Source organism: Gadus morhua, chromosome 6 (assembly GCF_902167405.1).
Source record: "Gadus morhua chromosome 6, gadMor3.0, whole genome shotgun sequence".
Classification (NCBI taxonomy): Eukaryota; Metazoa; Chordata; class Actinopteri; order Gadiformes; family Gadidae; genus Gadus; species Gadus morhua.
In genome coordinates, this window is record NC_044053.1 from 25,937,951 (window position 1) to 25,956,726 (window position 18,776).

The 18,776-nt window shown below is 46.7% G+C and overlaps 1 protein-coding gene across 3 annotated transcripts; it reads right to left on the reverse strand.

Moving 5' to 3' along the window:
• Positions 1–29: 29 nt before the first annotated feature.
• rusc2 (RUN and SH3 domain containing 2) lies at positions 30–17,679 on the reverse strand. 3 transcript variants are annotated; one of them, XM_030358899.1, is made up of 13 exons: positions 17,203–17,679; positions 14,162–15,786; positions 13,110–13,614; positions 11,449–12,108; positions 9,678–9,863; positions 9,369–9,494; positions 8,735–8,811; positions 8,027–8,201; positions 5,170–5,275; positions 4,793–4,839; positions 3,520–4,519; positions 2,695–2,847; positions 30–1,994 (listed from the first exon to the last, which is right to left on the reverse strand). In XM_030358899.1, the coding sequence occupies exons 2-13, from the start codon at positions 15,596–15,598 to the stop codon at positions 1,811–1,813; spliced, it is 4,656 nt and encodes a 1,551-aa protein (XP_030214759.1). In that variant the 5' UTR covers positions 15,599–15,786; positions 17,203–17,679; the 3' UTR covers positions 30–1,810. The 3 variants fall into 3 exon arrangements, with proteins under 3 accessions (XP_030214759.1, XP_030214761.1, XP_030214760.1); XM_030358901.1 differs by lacking the exon at positions 9,678–9,863 and having other exon boundaries at positions 17,203–17,678; XM_030358900.1 differs by lacking the exon at positions 9,678–9,863 and having other exon boundaries at positions 9,369–9,497; positions 17,203–17,678.
• Between the last annotated feature and the right edge of the window lie 1,097 nt (positions 17,680–18,776).

An 18,776-nucleotide genomic window follows, 5' to 3' on the forward strand; every position in this document is an offset into this window, starting at 1 on the left:
GCTCAACTCAGGGACAAGAAGGACAAATATTACTTTGTTATTTACATACAGTAATTTAATAATTTTCACCAGGTAAACTTCACACAGAACAGGGACAAAGAGAAGCACGGTTTTACTGGTGTTATGTACAAGAGGAAGATACCGTCTCTCTCTCTCTCTCTCTCTCTCTCTCTCTCTCTCTCTCTCTCTCTCTCTCTCTCTCTCTCTCTCTCTCTCTCTCTCTCTCTCTCTCTCTCTCTCTCTCTCGACAAAGACTCAAACACTCAACTGGAGAATGTTGGTCAAAGTTTGCCAAAACTCATTCAACGTGTTTGTCACAAAAACCTTCACCTGACAACAGCCAACAACCACCAATGGGGAATAACACACTGGTCTAATGTCAGTGTCCAAGCACCCTTCACGCATTCCTGTCCTGGAAGTCTGGCAGAGAGCTGATTGGGCGCCAGCAGACCTGCTACTTATCCCCATGTCCTGACATCACCTGGCAATACAGTCATCTGACAGGATGATCACATGACATGCGATGGTGTTGCAGCTTATAATTGCTTCCTGTGCTAATCACACATTGAATAAATATGTTCGATAACTCCTTATTTCTGTCAGAAATACGAAATACAGTATCAGTATTTCAACCAAGAAGATATGATGCAATGTGCCAAAATAATGTCAAATGAATAGGACTGTAACAAAAAATACCTAGGGTTATGCAACATTTCTCGTAAGTTTACATTAAGGCGTGAATATACATTTTCCAGTTTAAAATTGTGTTATTCGGACTGAAACATATAATATAATAATTAATAACATTTACCCAAGTATGTGAGCGGTGTCAGTTCACTTTTCAACAAAGGCCACAATTCTGTTGCAATACATTTTATGTGTTCGTTATACCTTTACCTTTGATGCAAATAAAACATTTCAATAAACCTTTAACAGAATATTTAGGCCAAAGTGAATTCCACAGCTTTCAGCTGTTCTGTGTCAAGCACTCTAAGGCATAGACATCCAGGACCCCTTAATAGAGGACCTTTGAATTAATCCTCATCGATCAAACTAAAATCTAAAGATGAATTGCAGACAAATGTCATAGGATACTATTCCTTCTTTCTTTCCCTTTTCAAAAACCAAATGGAGTCTGTTTGGAGGATGTGCTGTTTTTGACTTGCGACACTCCTCACAGTGCGCAAATAATCAACATCACAAACATATGGCCATCCATATATATAAAGTCTTTAAATCTGTGAACCATTTTCCTAACAAAATAACCATAAAAGCTGTCTATGCAGAAAGGAGAGCTTGTCTATCAGCAGATAGCCCAAGGGTGGGCGTGGACCGCTATGCACATGGTGAGCTACAGGGAGCACAGAGGAGTGCAGCTTGGACTAACTGTGATCACTATCACCCGTGGCTAGCAGGACAACTTTCTGTCACAAAAGCCCAAAACATGGATATTTTGTACAGTTTCAGTTTTAGTTTGTACATGTTTTAGTTTGCAATGGTGCTCGGGCTTACTTCCTAACAGGGCAGTGTAGGCATGCATATAAGATATAATGTATATGAATGGAAGCTTAGAGCAAAGGTTAAGGGTATGCTTGTGTCTACATGCTTGCACTGCATGTCTCTGTACATCTTCATGTTTTTATTGTTTTTTGAGTGGATGTTTAGTAATCAGACCGACCATCTAACAATCATTAACTCTGTCAGATCTAACTGGAAAATGCAGTTTTGTCTCAAGTAGTTATGTGAGAAGGGTGCCCTCTGTCTCCAGTGTTGTTTGCCGTTGTTTCCCGGCTGCTCAGGAGGTTGTGGTTCAGAGTCGGTCCTCCTTGTGCTCCAGGGTGATGTAGACGATAGGCACGAGGCCCTGGCTCTCGCCCAGGGAGCACAGCAGCCAGTCAGCGCTGGCCTTGTTCAGCACCTTCAGTCTGTCCCCTTTGTGGAAGCTCAGATGGCCTGGTTCAGAGGCTATGTGGTGACACAACGCCCGCACCTCACTGTGGACAAGAGGTCAAGGAAATGAGTCTTAATCTTTATGCATGCAAAACATGCTTGGATATGATTAGCAATAGTTATTATAGCAAATCCATTTATTTTTAATGGAGAGCGGACATGTGGGTGCCACAAGCAGTGAGTATTGGACAGTAGTTACCCTACATTATCGCTGTTGTCCCACAACAATCGCAATCAAGCAAACAAAGTAGGAGCGGCAAATGAAAAACACAAAAGCCCACCTGGAATTTGACACCTGGAATGTGACACCTGAAATGAGACACCTGGAATGTGACCATATAAACCTCCAGGAAACTGGAGGATTACAGAGAGCCCGCGTTGCGTTACTGAAGGTTGCACAAGGGGCCCACTCTCATTTTTGGTCTCACTTCACAAAGACGTTTATAAATTCTCCTATTTTCGGCCTGTAGCTTGGCTTTTAGAAAGTTTTCTGCACTTTGTTATTGCTAGGGACCTAACGGCATTTTTGGATTTAGTTTTCTATTACATCTTCAAATTTCCCAAATGATCCCATCAATTTAGATTTGTGCACCGTAATCTATCAGGCTGCTATTAACCCAGGTAATGCTATAGATTTCACAAGAATAAGTTATGGTAATGATGTCAAATTACCTTAAGAGTAAATATCTAACAACTCCAACACCACTCTACCATGCAACCATGCACCTTGTTATATTTACTCACCATGGAGATGGCTGGCTGCTTGTAGAAGTTGGATTCAAGGCTTTGCTCTGACTGGGTAAGATTGGAGACTCTTTCTTTCCTGTTCCTGAACCAAGGGTCTGGGTCATAAGGTCGAGAACCGAACGATCGAGGCCAAGCCAGCCGGATGGTGGCCTTGAATGGTCAGATCAGAGCAAACATTACTAAACATGCAAATTAGTTTATTATTACATAATAATGACTGTGTTCTACAACATTAACTTAAATTTGATGTGGAAAGACATTGCCATTTTGACAGCACAAGTGAAGTCAAACTGTTACTATGATAGTATACTTTACTTATATGATATTATATAATACTATACCAATACAATAAATCTACTATCATAATAATATAACTTTCTTACTTTCATTCTAAGAACGATACAGAGCCTCATCTGACTTATTTATTAATAATAGGGCTTTCTCGCATGAACTCCGGAAAATCAGGTCTGAAGATAATCGTGAGTTGCCCTTTCACACTTGCAATACACTACAGGAGATAAGCCATATCAGGCGTGGACACACGTATTGGAGATTCTCAATATACTTAAGGGGAGGGGTGGCACCTGGTTAGAGCATGATGTAGGAAGGATGTAAGTGTTCTGTTAACAACACGTAAAGGTGGCAGGTAAGGTTTCACACTCTTTAATACTGACTCTTTTTGCAGTGATATCAATACTGCATTTATTCAGACTGGAAATCTGAGAGAAGTTGGAACGAAAAAGAACAGCCAGAAGAGAAAAGCATGAAGCAGCTACACTCCTGAATGAGTTGAAGGCCTGAATACCATCTTTCGACACTCACCTGCTCTTCCTGGCCCTCTGTTGGGCTCCCTCCTTCCTAGAAGGTGAGCCGAGTGTCGATCCAAACAACCTGCCCCAGAGGGGGCTTTCTGCTGGGACGGCTGTGGCCTGGGCCTCGGCCCCAGGGGCCTCCACCCCAGGCCCAGCAGCCTCAGGGCCAGCGGTCTCCTTCTCTTGGCTGAGGACAGACTCTGGAGGGCTTCCCATCCATGAAGTTCTGGAACGTGCTTCTGCAATGGGGGCCTTCAGGCTTCTTCTGCCCACGTGTTCTTCTGCTTCCTGCTTTGACTCCGCCCCTTCAACGACACCCTCTCTGCTTGGCGGGGGCTGCCTTCTCTCCGATGACCTCCTCCTCTTTTCACTTTTGATGAACTTTGACCCCTCAGCTGATGGGTCGATGTAGACCTGGGAGGACTGCATCAGTTGGTACCACCAGCCCGCTTGGCGGTCAAGATCCCTATCTCTCTCCTTGACTCTCTTTCTTTGTCCATCCTCTGCATGGCTCTCTTCCCCTACACCTTTCATCCTCTGGCCACTGATCCCTCTCTCGGGCCACAGATCAGCTATCACTCGGGTTGACAGTAGATTGCCTTCAACTGTGGTCTTTCTGCTGACAATGGCTGTTGACGGCACAAAGTTGTTCCCTCCATCTCTACTTCCACCTGTCCCCTCCATCCTCGGCCCCGTTCCTTCTCTTCTTAGCCCCGCCCTCTCCTTCTTGGCCTCTCCGCCCTCCTTCAGTGATTGGGTCACAGCAGCGCCCCATCCTCTCATGAGCTGGAAAGTGGAGCGTGTTGATTGGTCGACAGAGCAGAGCTGCAGCTTACGGAGGAGGTGCTCTTGATCTTTCTGTAGGAGGTGGGACTCAAACAGTACGTCCAGGTCGAAGGGCAGGAGAGAGAGAGGCTGCAGCAGCAGCAGCAGCTCTTCAAAGAGCGCCCGACACGGCCCCTGAGACAGGGGTAGGAAACCCCGCTGGTCGTAGTGAGCAGCTACTATATCTGAGGGGAAAAAAACACTGAGAAATTACTACTGCAACCAAACTACCATAACCAAACAACTGTTAACTGTAAACTACTGTAAACACACTCCTGTAAATCAAACTATCATAACTAATCTACAATAACCCAACTACTGTCAAATAACTACCATAACCAAACTATAATGAACGACTACCGTAAAGAAACTACTTTTACAAACGACTTTACTCAAACTAACAGAAAACAAATAACTGTAAACAAACTACTGTCATAAAAAGTAAAGTGGGATCTGACCTTCGTGTGTATAGACATGATTGAACCAGAATTCCAAAGATCTCAAGCTGAAAGATAAAAGGACATAAGCATAAACCTACATGGGTATTTCAACATAAATAACGCAGGTTGCAGTTTCAGCATTTAAAGGAAACCAAACACCTTTGTCTGAGGCAGTGAAATCATATATAATCTAAATGTAAAAGGAAAGTGTTAATTTTATTTACATAGTCTGTAATACTTTACAATATAGCTCCTACAGATGGTGATGAATAGTTGTAAGGTTGTCTTAGAGGTTAGATGTGGTCAACCAAACATTAATGGCTCCTGGACCGACATTGGCATAGAGCACTGTTTGAAGAGCACAGAGGAGCATGCAGGAGCCTGGAGGAACTTACTTGAGCAAGCCGAAGATGAAGGCATTCAGCCTCATGTGATGGCTGGTGAGTTCAGAGAACTGGCTGACCTTGGAGAACAGAGCGTAGAGCAGCCGTGTGGAAGGGCCTGCACAACAAACGGATGACGTTTTTATTTGATCAAAAAGCACACATTTGTCATTCAGGAACAGGGTTAATTGCATCTTAGGAATCCTCCTGAAGGATGGACTGCATTTATACAGCGCTTTTCTAACCAGTGGCCACTCAAAGCGCTTTACAATATTGACTAACATTCACCCATTCATGCACACATTGACACACCGACGGACGATTCAACCACGCAAGGTGACAGCCAGCTTGTCTGGAGCAGACAGGGTGAGGGGTATTGCTCAGCGACACCTAGACACTCAGCTAGGAGGAGCCGGGGATTGAAGCAACAACATTCAGGCTACCCGCCAGCCTGCTCTACCTCCTGAACCACGTACCCCTCTGGATGCCTCCATGGAGAACATTGGGGTTCAAACTTTGAACTTTTCGACAACTAGACTATCCTGCCCCCCATGGTATGTTAACGGGGTCATCCCGATTTTCCCCGCTCGGGGAACATCTTTTGGGAAAAGCGTGGAACATGAAAAGTCTCATACAAAGAGGGGAACATAAGACCCGGGGAACATAGGACCCGGGGAACATATACACGCACCCTATGTTAACCATGAGCAATGTAGCTGTGAAGGAGGATGACTCAAAACCTCTGAATTATCTGACAGATCTGGTGAATTGTACTTTTAGTCGAACGGCAGCAGATGTAAAGCCTAGGTCCTGTTATATCACTGTTGGCATAGAAACTGCCATTACACAACGTGATTGGCACACCACTTACACATGCTATCATACAGCTAACACAGTGCTAACACACAGCTAACACATGCTTTCATACAGCTAACAGAGTGCTAATACACAGCTTACACATGCTTTCATACAGCTAACTCAGTCCTATCACACAGCTAAAACATGCTCACGCACAGCTGACACAGTGCTAACAGACAGCTAACACATGCTTTCATACAGCTAACAGTGCTAACACACAGCGAACTCATGCTCACGCACAGCTAACACAGTTCTCACACATGCTAACAAACAGCTAACAGACAGCTAACACATGCTTTCAAACATGCTTTCAAACAGTGCCAGGGCTCTGTGACTGCATACATGTGTTTCCACAGACATGGTGACTAATGTATGATAGTAAGTATTATTGGCCCTTAACACTAATATTCAGAAACAACACTTCCACAAAAGGCTATTGGCTTAAGCAACACCAGTAGAGGCATATACTTTGTCCTGAACTTTTAAACGTTGCAAACCTGCGAAAACATAATTATATTATGTGGCATTCAGTCCAATGCTTAAAATATATCTGTGGCATTCAGTAGGCCAATGCTGTGGTAAAGTGTGTAAAGTATGACCAAGAGTTTCTTTCTGTTCAATAGATAGAACTTCATCAATCCCCTGTAAAATACATTTGTTAATGTTTGTCCCTATAAAACAATTATGGTAAAAAAATTAATACAAAACATGACGGTAACAAAGTAAGTCAAACCGTCCAATTGGCTCTACTTAACCACTCCCCCTACTCACTTCCACCAATGCAAAGCGAACAGAACTGAGTAGGGGAGGGCGTAGCCTAACTAGTTTGTGAATGATCCAGAGAAACGCAACGCAAATTCAATGTGAACATGTATGTGGCTTTAATAAAATCCCGGAAGATTTTGAAATTCCGCCACAAGTTTTTTTAAAAGTGTCTCAAAAAGAGGGCATGTCCGGGCAAAAGAGGACGCCTGGTTACCCTACGTACGGGAAACCCATTTGATTCCTACCTGTTCCACTGTTGAATAGCGGCGCAAATTGGTGGGCACTATCCTGGTAATTTCTCTGCGTGAGAAATACGAAGTGTGGCGTGTGAGCGTGTGCATGGGTTGAATTGTGTGTGTCTCACGCCAAATGCGTGAGACTTGAGAGCCCTGCAGTGCTGATGTAACAGAGTTAAAAATGTAGTATATTATTACATATGATTCTCGCCAAAATAAAACTGCCGTGGTTAATAAGTGTGAATGGGAGCCACCCGTGGCCATATGGTGTACTGCAGATCTGCCGCGTTTAGTTCTGTGCTGCGTGGAAATCTACTGCGTTCCTACTCGATCAGAAAAGCCGTTGCTTTTGATCTGGTAGGTTCGCTATATAAAGCACTGTACCCAATATCAGTTTTCTTAAAGTGAATTCATGTTTAAGTTGATAACTTCGATGTATCCCATGTGTTATGTTATTTTCCATTCACTGTAACGATCGTACTGTTGTTTGCATGTTTTAGAGAAAGTTTATTAATACTTTTCTTATGACCTTGGGTTTCTACATGCTAAGGCTAACATGGCTAGCCGTAAACTCCGCTAGCCACGTTTATACATTGAAAGTAATATTACTCTCTTTCTTGCTTGTACAGATGCTGTATATGTACACCGATTTCTGATGGCAATGATTTGATTTATTTTCCAAAGGTATGTGGCTCCATAATGTAAATAGGTTTTAATAAAGTGCTGTAACTGCCCTTGGACTACAGTTATGCCCATTCATGGGAAGTTAAATGCTTTGTATGTATTTTCTATTACTAGTAATCATCAAGAAAAGCCGTTGCTTTTGATCTGATGCTGTATATGTACACCGATTTCTGATGGCAATGATTTGATTTATTTTCCAAAGGAAAATAAAGGAAAGAAAATTCAACAGTTCCGCCTCCGTCTCCCTGATGCTTGACCATCGTTACACTTACACACAGCTAACACATGCTCATTCACAGCTAAGGCAGCACTAATACGGTCCTCACCCAGCTGTGTTGAGGCCTCCACCAGGCTCCAGGGCTGGCACCGCCGCTGGCCAACGATCAGGTCCAACAGGTGGGCCTTCAGCCCGTCCTGAAGCACCTCCCGCAGGGCTGGACACAGGTACTTGAGGATCAGGTGGCCCACGTTAGGACTCACCCAGCTGTTCCCCAACTTTGCCTGGGAATGATAAAATGTAATTTTCTATTCCCAGAAAGGTAGTGAAAAGATGAGTTTTATTATCCCAGATGCGAAATGGTGGTGACGTAGTCATGTAGAGCGTATGGGCTAAACGGTTGACATTCTCCTCCTCTGACGGTGGCAGCTGGCTCTTATGAACATGCTCTGCTCAACCATTCTGGCTAAATGAACAACATGACTATTTCACACCGAGCAAGAACACCATGCATCCGACTGGCATAATGTTGGAGTTTATGATGAAAAATTAACCATTTTATTCGTGAGCAAATTTGATTATTTATTTCATGCTATCGCAAAAAGTTACACCTTTACCTACAGGGGGCCAGTGTTTAATGTATCATGTTCACCTTTACCTACAGGGGGACCAGTGTTTTAGGTGGAGCAAATACCAACACTAGGTTTAACACTACTTTAATCTCCTGTAATTAAATGTATTCATATATGTATTTTACAAAAATGCGTATTGTTGAACATAACATTATCCAATATAATATGACATAATGTTATCCTACCTTTACGTCCGGGTCTCTGCTGGTTCCAAAATGGGCCACTATCAGATCCACCGCTGTGTTCACTGCCTTGACCAGACCTGAGAGAGATAGACAGATAGGTACTGCTTATAGATTGACAGCTAGGTACTGCTGAGAGAAATATACACATAGGATACTGCTGAGAGATAGACAGCTAGGATGCTACTGGAAGAGACAAATAGACACTGCAGAGAGAGATACACAGATAGGGACTTCTGAGAGAGATAGACAGATAGAGATTACTGAGAGGGATAGAAAGACATGATACTGATGAGAAATAGACAGCTAAGATGCTACTGAGAGAGAGAGAGAGAGAGAGAGAGAGAGAGAGAGAGAGAGAGAGAGAGAGAGAGAGAGAGAGAGAGAGAGAGAGAGAGAGAGAGAGAAATATAGACTACTGAGAGAGAGTGACAGATGGGATACTGCTGAGACATGGACAGGTAGTATTGTGCAGAGAGTTATAGTCAGATACTGTGGAGAGAGATGGACAGAAATATACTGATTAGACAGTTAGTCAGATGGATAATATGGAGAGAGGGACAGATAGATACTGATCAACAGGTGTTCTTCAGTTATGCTACAGGTGGACTAAACACACGGGGGGTCCACACGGTACCTTTTTTGTGCGGCAGGTCGACGGAGGGCTTGGAGGAGGGGGGTTCCGGGGAGAGGCAGAACTCCTCTGGGGGCTTCTCTGTCAGGGAGAAGTAGTCCAGGAGCAGCTCACTGTAGGAATGACCCCCTACTCACAAACACACACACACACACACACACACACACACACACACACACACACACACACACACACACACACACACACACACACACACACACACACGCACACACATGTTATGAATGTCTTATGTCTATATTAAAAAACCCTTTATTGAATGTTTATTGTGTATTAAACCCTTGAATAAAGCACCATGATGTCGGGGGGCGTGGCTGGAAGAGGCGTGGTCAGAGGGGGCTGATGGGAAATCAAAGACGTTGCGTCTGAATCTGCGTGGCGCCTTCCCCCCGGAGGCGGAGTCTGGGGATCTTTCCACCCCCAGCGGGTTTCTACGGCGATACTCCCGCCACTTTAGGGCCTGGGGGGACAGGTGATGCGCTGGGGTGGGGGGGTATTGGTGGGGGGGTTGGGTGGGGATGGGCGGTTCAGGACGGGGGTGGTTTAGGGGGGATGGTCGATTCGGGGGAAGGGGGGTATGGTTGTGGTAATGGTAGGAGGACGGTAGGTATAGACGATAGGGTATTGGTGGGTTTGGGGGTAGGGTGATGTAGGTTGTTGGTGGGTTTAGGGGTAGGGTGATGTAGGGTATTGGTGGGTTTGGGGGTAGGGTGATGTAGGGTATTGGTGGGTTTAGGGGTAGGGTGATGCAGGGTGTTGGTGGGTTTAGGGGTAGGGTGATGCAGGGTGATGGTGGGTTTGGGGGTAGGGTGATGCAGGGTGATGGTGGGTTTGGGGGTAGGGTGATGCAGGGTGATGGTGGGTTTAGGGGTAGGGAGATGCAGGTCGTGGGTAAAAGGGGGTTAGAGTGAGGTAATGGAGGAATGATGGTTGATGAGGTGAATGTGTGATCAATTTATACAAGAGATAAACATAAGGAAGAGGATACATTACAAAATGGTGAAAATAATTGAAATGAAATCGTGATCAGAGTAATGAATGGAGAGAGAAGAGAGAAAATAAATTAAGTGTAAGATTATGAATTCATTGTAATAGCCTTTTCGACTTGTAACTTTGTCAATTTGATCATGGACACCTCTGTGGTTTAACCATGGTTCATTGTGTTGAATATTGTAATTCATTCATTATATGCCTAATATAAAATGTAATTTTTTTTACAATAAGGTAACATGGGGTGCAACTATTCAACGGCATATAAAATGTAAGATACATATTTTTTAACAAGAATAAGTAACATCATGTCCCAAAAACACTGTAGAGATCAGCTAAGCCCTGTATACTAAGATCTGAATATCTCAATCCTCTGTAACCATCCAGTGACCTTTTTTACACAAAGGCGTTTTGAATCTCTCTTCAAATCGCAAATTGTAAACAGTTCTCAGATCGCAATTCACAGAGAGAGAATTTTTCTGTCTAAACAATCACTGTCTTTTGACGAACAAAAGATGTAGATGACTGCTCTCGAAAAGCCCTTCAGAGGTATGTACATTGTGGCGTAGAGCCAGTCACGTGCTTTGCTTTGATAGCCCCTGTCGTCACCCAATGTCGTACGCAAATGAATATGAGACATTGCCATGATGGGCCTCTTTTTTTTTTTACAATTGTACGATTCCTAGCCAAAGCTGTGTAAACTGGTACTCAATGGTCGGCAAGTCTTACCCTTTCTCAGAGATTGCAAAAACCATGGGTTTTGTAAAATTCAGGAAACCGGAAAACCAAGCGAAAACTTCTCACATTACTCTATATAGTCGATATTCATAAATGGACGTAGCATCTAGATATCCTCAAGTGAAAATAGGCTCCCAAATTATCCACAGCAACTGCAATGTAGCAACGTACAACCCCAACTCATGCAGTCAATTCAACAATTTTGTAATTACATGAAATTTACATTAGCCATTCATGATAAAGGCCTGTTACAGCCCTCTGTTACAACAACAGAACAAACAACAAATGGAACACGAATAGGTCTAAATGAAGAGCCATCACCACGGCGATGTCTTACCATTGTAAGGTCGGCAACCAGAGCTCTTGGTTCCATCTGGTGGTCTGCTGGAGTCCATGCCGACCAGGGAGCCCAGCACGTCCCTGGGCATGCTAGGAGCTGCTCCATGGTAACAGTGGCCTTGAACCGGGGACAGAGTGGGGGGAATGGACTCAGCGTTCTGTCCCAGTAGATCAGGGGGAGGGGCTTGTCTGAAGGGGTCTGAGGGCAGGCTGTGGAGGGGTCCCAGGCCTGGAGACAGCAAACAGGACCGACTGCATGCCGACTGGGGGCTGGGCGTGCAAGTAGAGCATGTCCCAGAACTGACCACCCCCTGGTGGCGGACGGGGGAATAGCTTCCCAGAGGGGAGGGTCTAATAGAGCCAGGTGGGGGGCCCCCAGCGGGCCCCTGCCGACTGCCCTGGTCGCCAAGCACGTTCTCAGTGGAGTTTTCACTCCCCTCCCCTCCCAGGGTCCCAGCGGGGCCCCGGGTCTGCGCCCCAGAGGCCCCCACCCCGGACCCCATGCCGGCAAGCAGGGGGCGCTGGGGCTTGGGCTGGGGGGGTCTGGCCCCCAGCGGGTGCTGGAAAGAGAAGGGCTGGATGGGGAGGGAGGTGGGGCGCTGGTCCTTAGAGTAGCGCACCATCTCCATGGAGCCGTCCTTAGAGATGCACAGACTGCCTGGAAGAAGACAGAAACAGGGAATGAATGCATTTTGTTTTGGTCGTAACCAAAGGGTAGGGGCAGAAGCTTCAGCTTATATCAAGCCCCCCCTTCACACATTTTTAAAAGTAACAAACAAATGTCATCCAGTGTGCTTGCATGTACAGTACATACACTTACCTACATATATACACACAGGGAGTGAACAAGATAGATAAGGAGTTAGAGAAACTGGTGTCTGACTCTACCAAGTACTACCGGGGTGTGAGGCTGGGGAGCTTCCCGCGTTTATTTATTGAGGAGTCACAGGGGGGGGACCAAGAACCAGTCAAGGGAGGCCCATGGGATATCAGCAATTAATGCATATATGTGTAGATATTTGGATATATGCAAATAAAGCAAATACCTTGTGACAAAATAATATTGTTTAGTGCCGATACACCATAGACGTTGGACGTTGACAGCGCTCTGATCCAATTTAATTAGGCATCGTCAGATTGAAAATACACCACCCAAATGCCATTGGAGGGGGCATTAATAAATAGGCACTCCTTTTTCACAGGGCGGTGCCGGCCCCGTGCCCCTCCCCTTTAGACCCGCCCCTGGTGTGAGGTGAGGTCCAGTGCATTACACAAGCGGTTTATCCCGTTCAGGCGCACTTATCGAGGTATCAAGTTACTGTTGCAAGATGAACAAGACAAGCCCCACTTCTACTGCATCACTCTCTTCCCTACACTCAACACAGTGCCTGAGTGACTTGTCAAGGCGGGGTAGATGGACTGCATTTCTAACACACTTTTCTAACCAGTGGTCACTCAAAGCGCTTTACATTATTGCCTAACATTCACCCAGTCAGCCAACTCGTCGGGAGCAGTTAGGGAGAGGTGTCTCGCTCAGGGATACCTTGACACTCCGCTAGGAGGAGCCGGGGATCGAAACAGCAACCTTGCGGTTACCAGCCGACCTGCTCTACCTCCTGAGCCACATCCCGCCCTAGTGTGGCTGTGGGGGATTCGTACCTTGAGCATGGGCCTCCATGCCACTGAGCAGGCACGGCTCCAGGCTGCCCATGCTGCAGCAACCCGCCAGGGGCGACGGGCCAGGGTTCCCCCCCTGGGCGTGTGGCTCTGGAGGGGGGAAGGCGTCCAGGGAGGTGAAGGGGCACCCGGAGAACAATGCCTCGCCCTCCTTCAGGGTCGGGGAGCTCGCCCCCCCCCCACTCCTCCTCTTGCTGCGGGCGATCTCGGCGAAGGAGGTGACGCGGGGCGGCGGCGAGAGGAGCTGGGCCGCCTTGTCGCTCAGGCGGACCGGGCAGCTGAGCATGCGCTCCAGAGAGCCCAGCCGGGCGGGCGGGACTTGGCCCAGGTTACGGTCGTAGCTGCGGGAGCGGGGGCGGGGGCCTCCTGCGCAGGAAGCGTTCCCGTTGACGCTGTTGACGTACAGCTGGCCTTGAATCGCCGCGGCGACACGGTCCTCTGGTGGCCGGGTTGGATCGTCCTCATTCTTCTCTTCGTTTTCATTTGGCTGAGCACAAAAACACAGTGTTAGTTCATGGGATTATTAAAAAAGATTATTAAAAAAGTATATAATTATATAATATATATATTAAGAAATATTATATTTCAACAAAGGATGAGGACAGTTATCACGTCTCTGCGAGTTTTGCATCAGAACACCGCTGATTGGTCGAGCAGGGAACGAAGGTAGCACTTTGTTTTCAACAGCCAAACAAGAGAGTAAAATGAATGCACCCAGCGAAATCAAAGCTTATTCTCAGCTGGTTCAACATTTTCTTCACGTGCACTTTTTGGAAAGGAGAGGGATTCGGAAAAGACAGGGAATAACATGCAGCATAGGATAGCAGGTGAAAATCATCTGGGCCACTATGAGGCGTTCTGCTTCTGTGCTTAGCGTAACAGTTGTTGAGCCACCATTTGAACATATATTCAGTGAACCCGGTCTGGTTATTCTGTGTCCGGATTTTCTCGCAGGTATGTGTGGGGGCATCTCGGTGAAGATCTGCGTGATGCAAACGCTTTGTACGTAGAACTGTGAATCCAGCCTAACTCACCCCTAGGGAGGCTGTAGTGGTGTCCTCTCCTGGTCTGAACAGGTAGTATTCTCTGGGGTGATTGGGCGTCGGACTCCCCTTGCTGGGCTCCTCGGAGCAGCTGGTGGCCGAGGAGCCCACCGGACTCGGCGACGACTGGGAAGACAGGTCGCAGGTTACCAGCTTGTAGTAGTTCTGGGTGGCCACCACCAGCCGCGCCTGGCTCTGCAGACAGGAAGTGAAGTCGCCGGACGACCCTGAATGCAAAGGGTGGTAGGAGTTGCAGTTGGCGTCGAGGTCATGCCCCTCCTGGGTGGAGGAGGAGCGGGTGGAGGACGTGGAGGGGTGGGGCTCCTGCACTGCAGGCTGGCCGAGGAAGGCGTTCTGCTGGTGCGACGGGAGGGGTTCGTTAGGGGAGGTGTGGAGGTCCAAGTAGAACGCCCCAACGGTCGGGTTCCTCTGACTCCCCGGGGAGAGGGAGGGGTCTCGGGAGTAGTTGAGGTTGGTGGGTTTGCTCATCTTGTTGTAAATGGCGCTGAAGTTGACCAGCACCCCGTCAGAGCTGTTGCAGGACGAGTCGCTGCCGTAGCCCTGCTGGCCCCCCTCAGAGAAGGGCTCGGGGAAGGAATGCAGGAAGTGCTCCTGGTAGTCGTGGGAGTTGCAGGAGGACACCGTCTTGCTGCTCCGCCCACACCCCATGTGTTGGTCCTCATCGTCCTCATCCTCCTCGGCCCAGTCCTGCTCCACACAGTCCATGGACATGTTGGAGCCGCTGCTGCCGTGACGCCGTTGGCCGGCCAATCCCAACAGCCGGAGGTCGTCCAAGTGATTGGATAGCTCAGAGGCCATGCCCCTGAGAGACTCCTGGCTCTCCTCCCCGATAGACCCCCACTTCTTTCCCAGGGCGCCGCGCAAAGCAAAAGGCTCCGAGCCCAGGTCCAAGTCATGCAGGCGGAAAGGAAGGACCTCTTCCTCGAGAGTGGAGCTGGCTCGGCCGTGGAGGTGGAAAGAGGAGTCCTCCAGGTAGCCGTATAGGTTGTCTCCATCCTCATCCTCCTCCTCGTCCTCCTCACAGTGATCTGTGTTGAGCAGGAAAGGGTTGTGGCGAAGAGGGTTTCTGTTGCAGGTCTTGGCTCTGGGGAGAGTGTGAGCGATCACGAGGTGGTCCTGGGAGTTGGTCGAGGAGTCTCCCCTCCGTTCGTCTCTAGCCTCCCTCGCCCGCCCCCCGGAGGAGGTGTGAACGAGGCTGCCGTACAGCAGCCCATCCTTCTGGAGGATGTCTGTCTCGGGGAGGGAGGTGGTCCGGCTGAGGCCTAGATTCTCTGAGGAACTGAAAGGGTTGCTCCTCTTTAGCGATCCCCCAGACCCTGCCTGCCGGCTCCCGGAGACCTGGCAGTGCACCAGGGGGATGTGGTGCACGATGAGGGTCTCACCAGACAGCTTAGGGGACCGGTCCATGATTGAGACTTTAGCCAACAAGCTGGACTCTACAGACCCCCTGGTGTGAACGAAAGGGAGGGGTTACGCTGGTGGCTGGATGGGGGGAGGGTCTTCTACGCTTTGCTCCAATGGGCTAGAGAGGAAGGGCATCTCTGGATTTGGAAGGCGAGGTGGTAGAAGACAACGTCACGGTCAGAGCGGGGCATCTAAGGAGAGGGAGGAACATGGATTAAAGAACTTCATTGTGAATAAACCACTAAAGGAGCAGTTTTGAATGTTTTGTTTTGCGTATTATGTCTTGTCACTGTTTACATTGTTAATGTATGTGGGCTCAGGCCTGTCAAACCCTTTCACTGTTGCATGTTCTTCGTCATGGTTTTTGCTTTAGTCAATTATATTCCAACTCTGTTGAGCTACAATGCAGAATTAAAATTTAGGTTGTAATTAGTAACATTTGGCCAAATTGAAACAACCAACATGAAATAAAGCAGTAGGATCGTTGGTTCTGTTTAATTTAGCTTTGTTGAGGACTTGCAAGTCATAGCTATAACTGAAATTACATAAAAATCGAATTAAATCCAGTCAAACCCCTGAAAAGTCTTCACACGTTGACAAGAGCAGCTGACTGCTTAACATGCTCTTTAAAGCTATGATCTCATTCTGTCACACACACAGGCAAGCACACACACATAAAGGTATGCTCCCTCACACACGCGCACACATGCACACACACAGACTCACACGCACACTCCCACGCGCACACACACACACACACACACACACGCACACACACTGCCTGACAGTCATATGGAGAAGTTACATAACAGATATTCCAGAGGCTGATATAATATTATATTATGAAAAAAAGACTACATCATTATGTTATTAATGGTAACACATGAGTAAATGTACACATTACCACTTTACTACGCATACCATAGGGCTATGGTAGAGACAGTAGGGCTAGGATAGACAGTGTAGGGCTATGGAGACTTCAGTGATAGGACAGAGACAGTAGCGCCATGATAGACAGTTGGGCTATGATAAGGGCATAAGGGCTTTGATAGAGACAGTTGGGCTATAGAGACAGTAGGACTAGGATCGACAGTAGGGCTAAGATCAACGGTAGGGCTATAGAGACAGTAGGACTAGAGACAGTAGGCCTACGGCTGGGATAGACAGTAGGGCTAGGATAGACAGTTGGGCTATAGAGACGGTATGGCAATGGTAGGTGGTTGTTCGCGGGCCGATACAGACACCAAACCGGAATGTATAAAGTAAACAAGCATAATAACGGTGATGATTAACGATGATTAGGCCTTTGCGAAGTGGCCCGAATACCGATTCATTCCATTCCGACTGCATGAACATAAATATAAACGAACCCGTACGAATGAAACGATGAAGCCTTCAGAAGACGCGCATAGCAACGCATGTCCCTGCTTACAGCCCTGGGGAGTCTATCATAATAATAGGCTACTATTGTATCATATTAGGATTAGGCGTGAGGTCGTTTTTTGTGTTGTTGTTAGAGGTTGCCCATCGTATACGTCATTCTGCAGGCTGCGATGCGGTGTTGGAAAAGCGATCTCATTTACTAGACCTAGTCCAATAATACTCACCTCTCAGCGTCTGTTGTCGTTTATATTCCGAAATAAATGCCGATTCGATCTGATCTGATGCCAAAATATCAACAACAAAGACCAGAGTCGTTTGTGATAGTCCCGCCCCAGGCCGCTATGTGCACCGGCAGTGCGTCTGCATGGACATCTGTTATGGAGCCGTCTGCAGGACAAACAACACCCAGGGAGGGCCCTGCGTCACTGGGGCAGCCTGACGTCGCTGCTCGGCCCGTTAGTCGAGTCTCTTCACTCTTCTTACTGACTGTTAGTTTTAATAAAATAAGGTTAATATTGCACAACAGCAACGACCCTATTCCTAAAGACTGAATAATCAGACGACTGCACGTTCTGATGGGCAATTCAACAGACAGGCCAACTCAGAATGAGTGTGAATCACAATAGATAAATAGACGAACTGAGGTCTTCGGATAACCACCCCTTGTGATTGTCAACAGCGCATGATGACCTAAAACGTGGGGGAAACACTAGCTGGTAACATTCAGTTATGTATCTTTGCCTTACATGGATTTACCACCATCTAATGGTTGCATTGAGTACTTGCACCTTTACTTAAAATTCACGCTCACTGAAGGTCTGTGTGCTGCAAAACATGAACAAGATAGCCTAAAATAATGTTTTAATCTTAACCCTACTTAAACTAATGTCTCAAGTGGACTAATTATCTATCAAACTCAAGCCTTTCAGATTGACCATGTTTGTAACTTTCAGATTTTTCTTTTACATTATTGATTTGGTTTGTACATTTTACAATCGTGGCATTGTTTCTGCTTGAATTGAAGATGGCCATAGTCAACCCTACTGAGTGGGGTCGAGTATGCAGTGGACATATAACATATAACTCGATTGATATAATATCACTATATATGTAAACCATAACAGTCCCCATGTCCTGCTCCCTTATTCTCCCTGTCCATGCAACCCAGTCCATTTGCTGTATCCTATCCCAACACATCCTGCTCTATTCCTGCTGATCCCTGCCTAGTAACATTTCCTAGTTTCTAGTCATCATCAGTATACTTATCATTCTGCTGACTAGAACTTCATAATCCAAAATATAACCACAGAAAATAAGATCCCTGCATATGCAGGCAATAATCCACTTGCCTTTTCAGAGATATAACCACAGCAAAACAATAAACCAAGACAATAATAAAATCGCGCAGGCTCATATCATGTAAACAACACAGCAACAACGAATACAATTGATATTATGTGTGTTAGATTTACACTAGGTGTGCGTTTCATTGATGATTGATAATTAATCATTGATAATGGTCACTAGTATGGGGGGGGGGGGGGGGGGGGGGGGGGGGGTCTGTGAGCTTTTACATTGCAAAAGCTCACAGACGCGTGTCAGATAAAACAATGACATCAAGCCAAGTGTTTTCTGTATTGATGTCATCGCCATGTCTCCATCAGCGGTTGTGATGCCGTCGGCCAGGGGGATCCGAGCAGACGGAGTGGTTCGCATCTGTGCCATCTGCCGCGCAGTGGGCTCCCGTCAGATTAAGTAAATCAGTAGATACTTTATTCATACCCTTTCAGGTATTCAT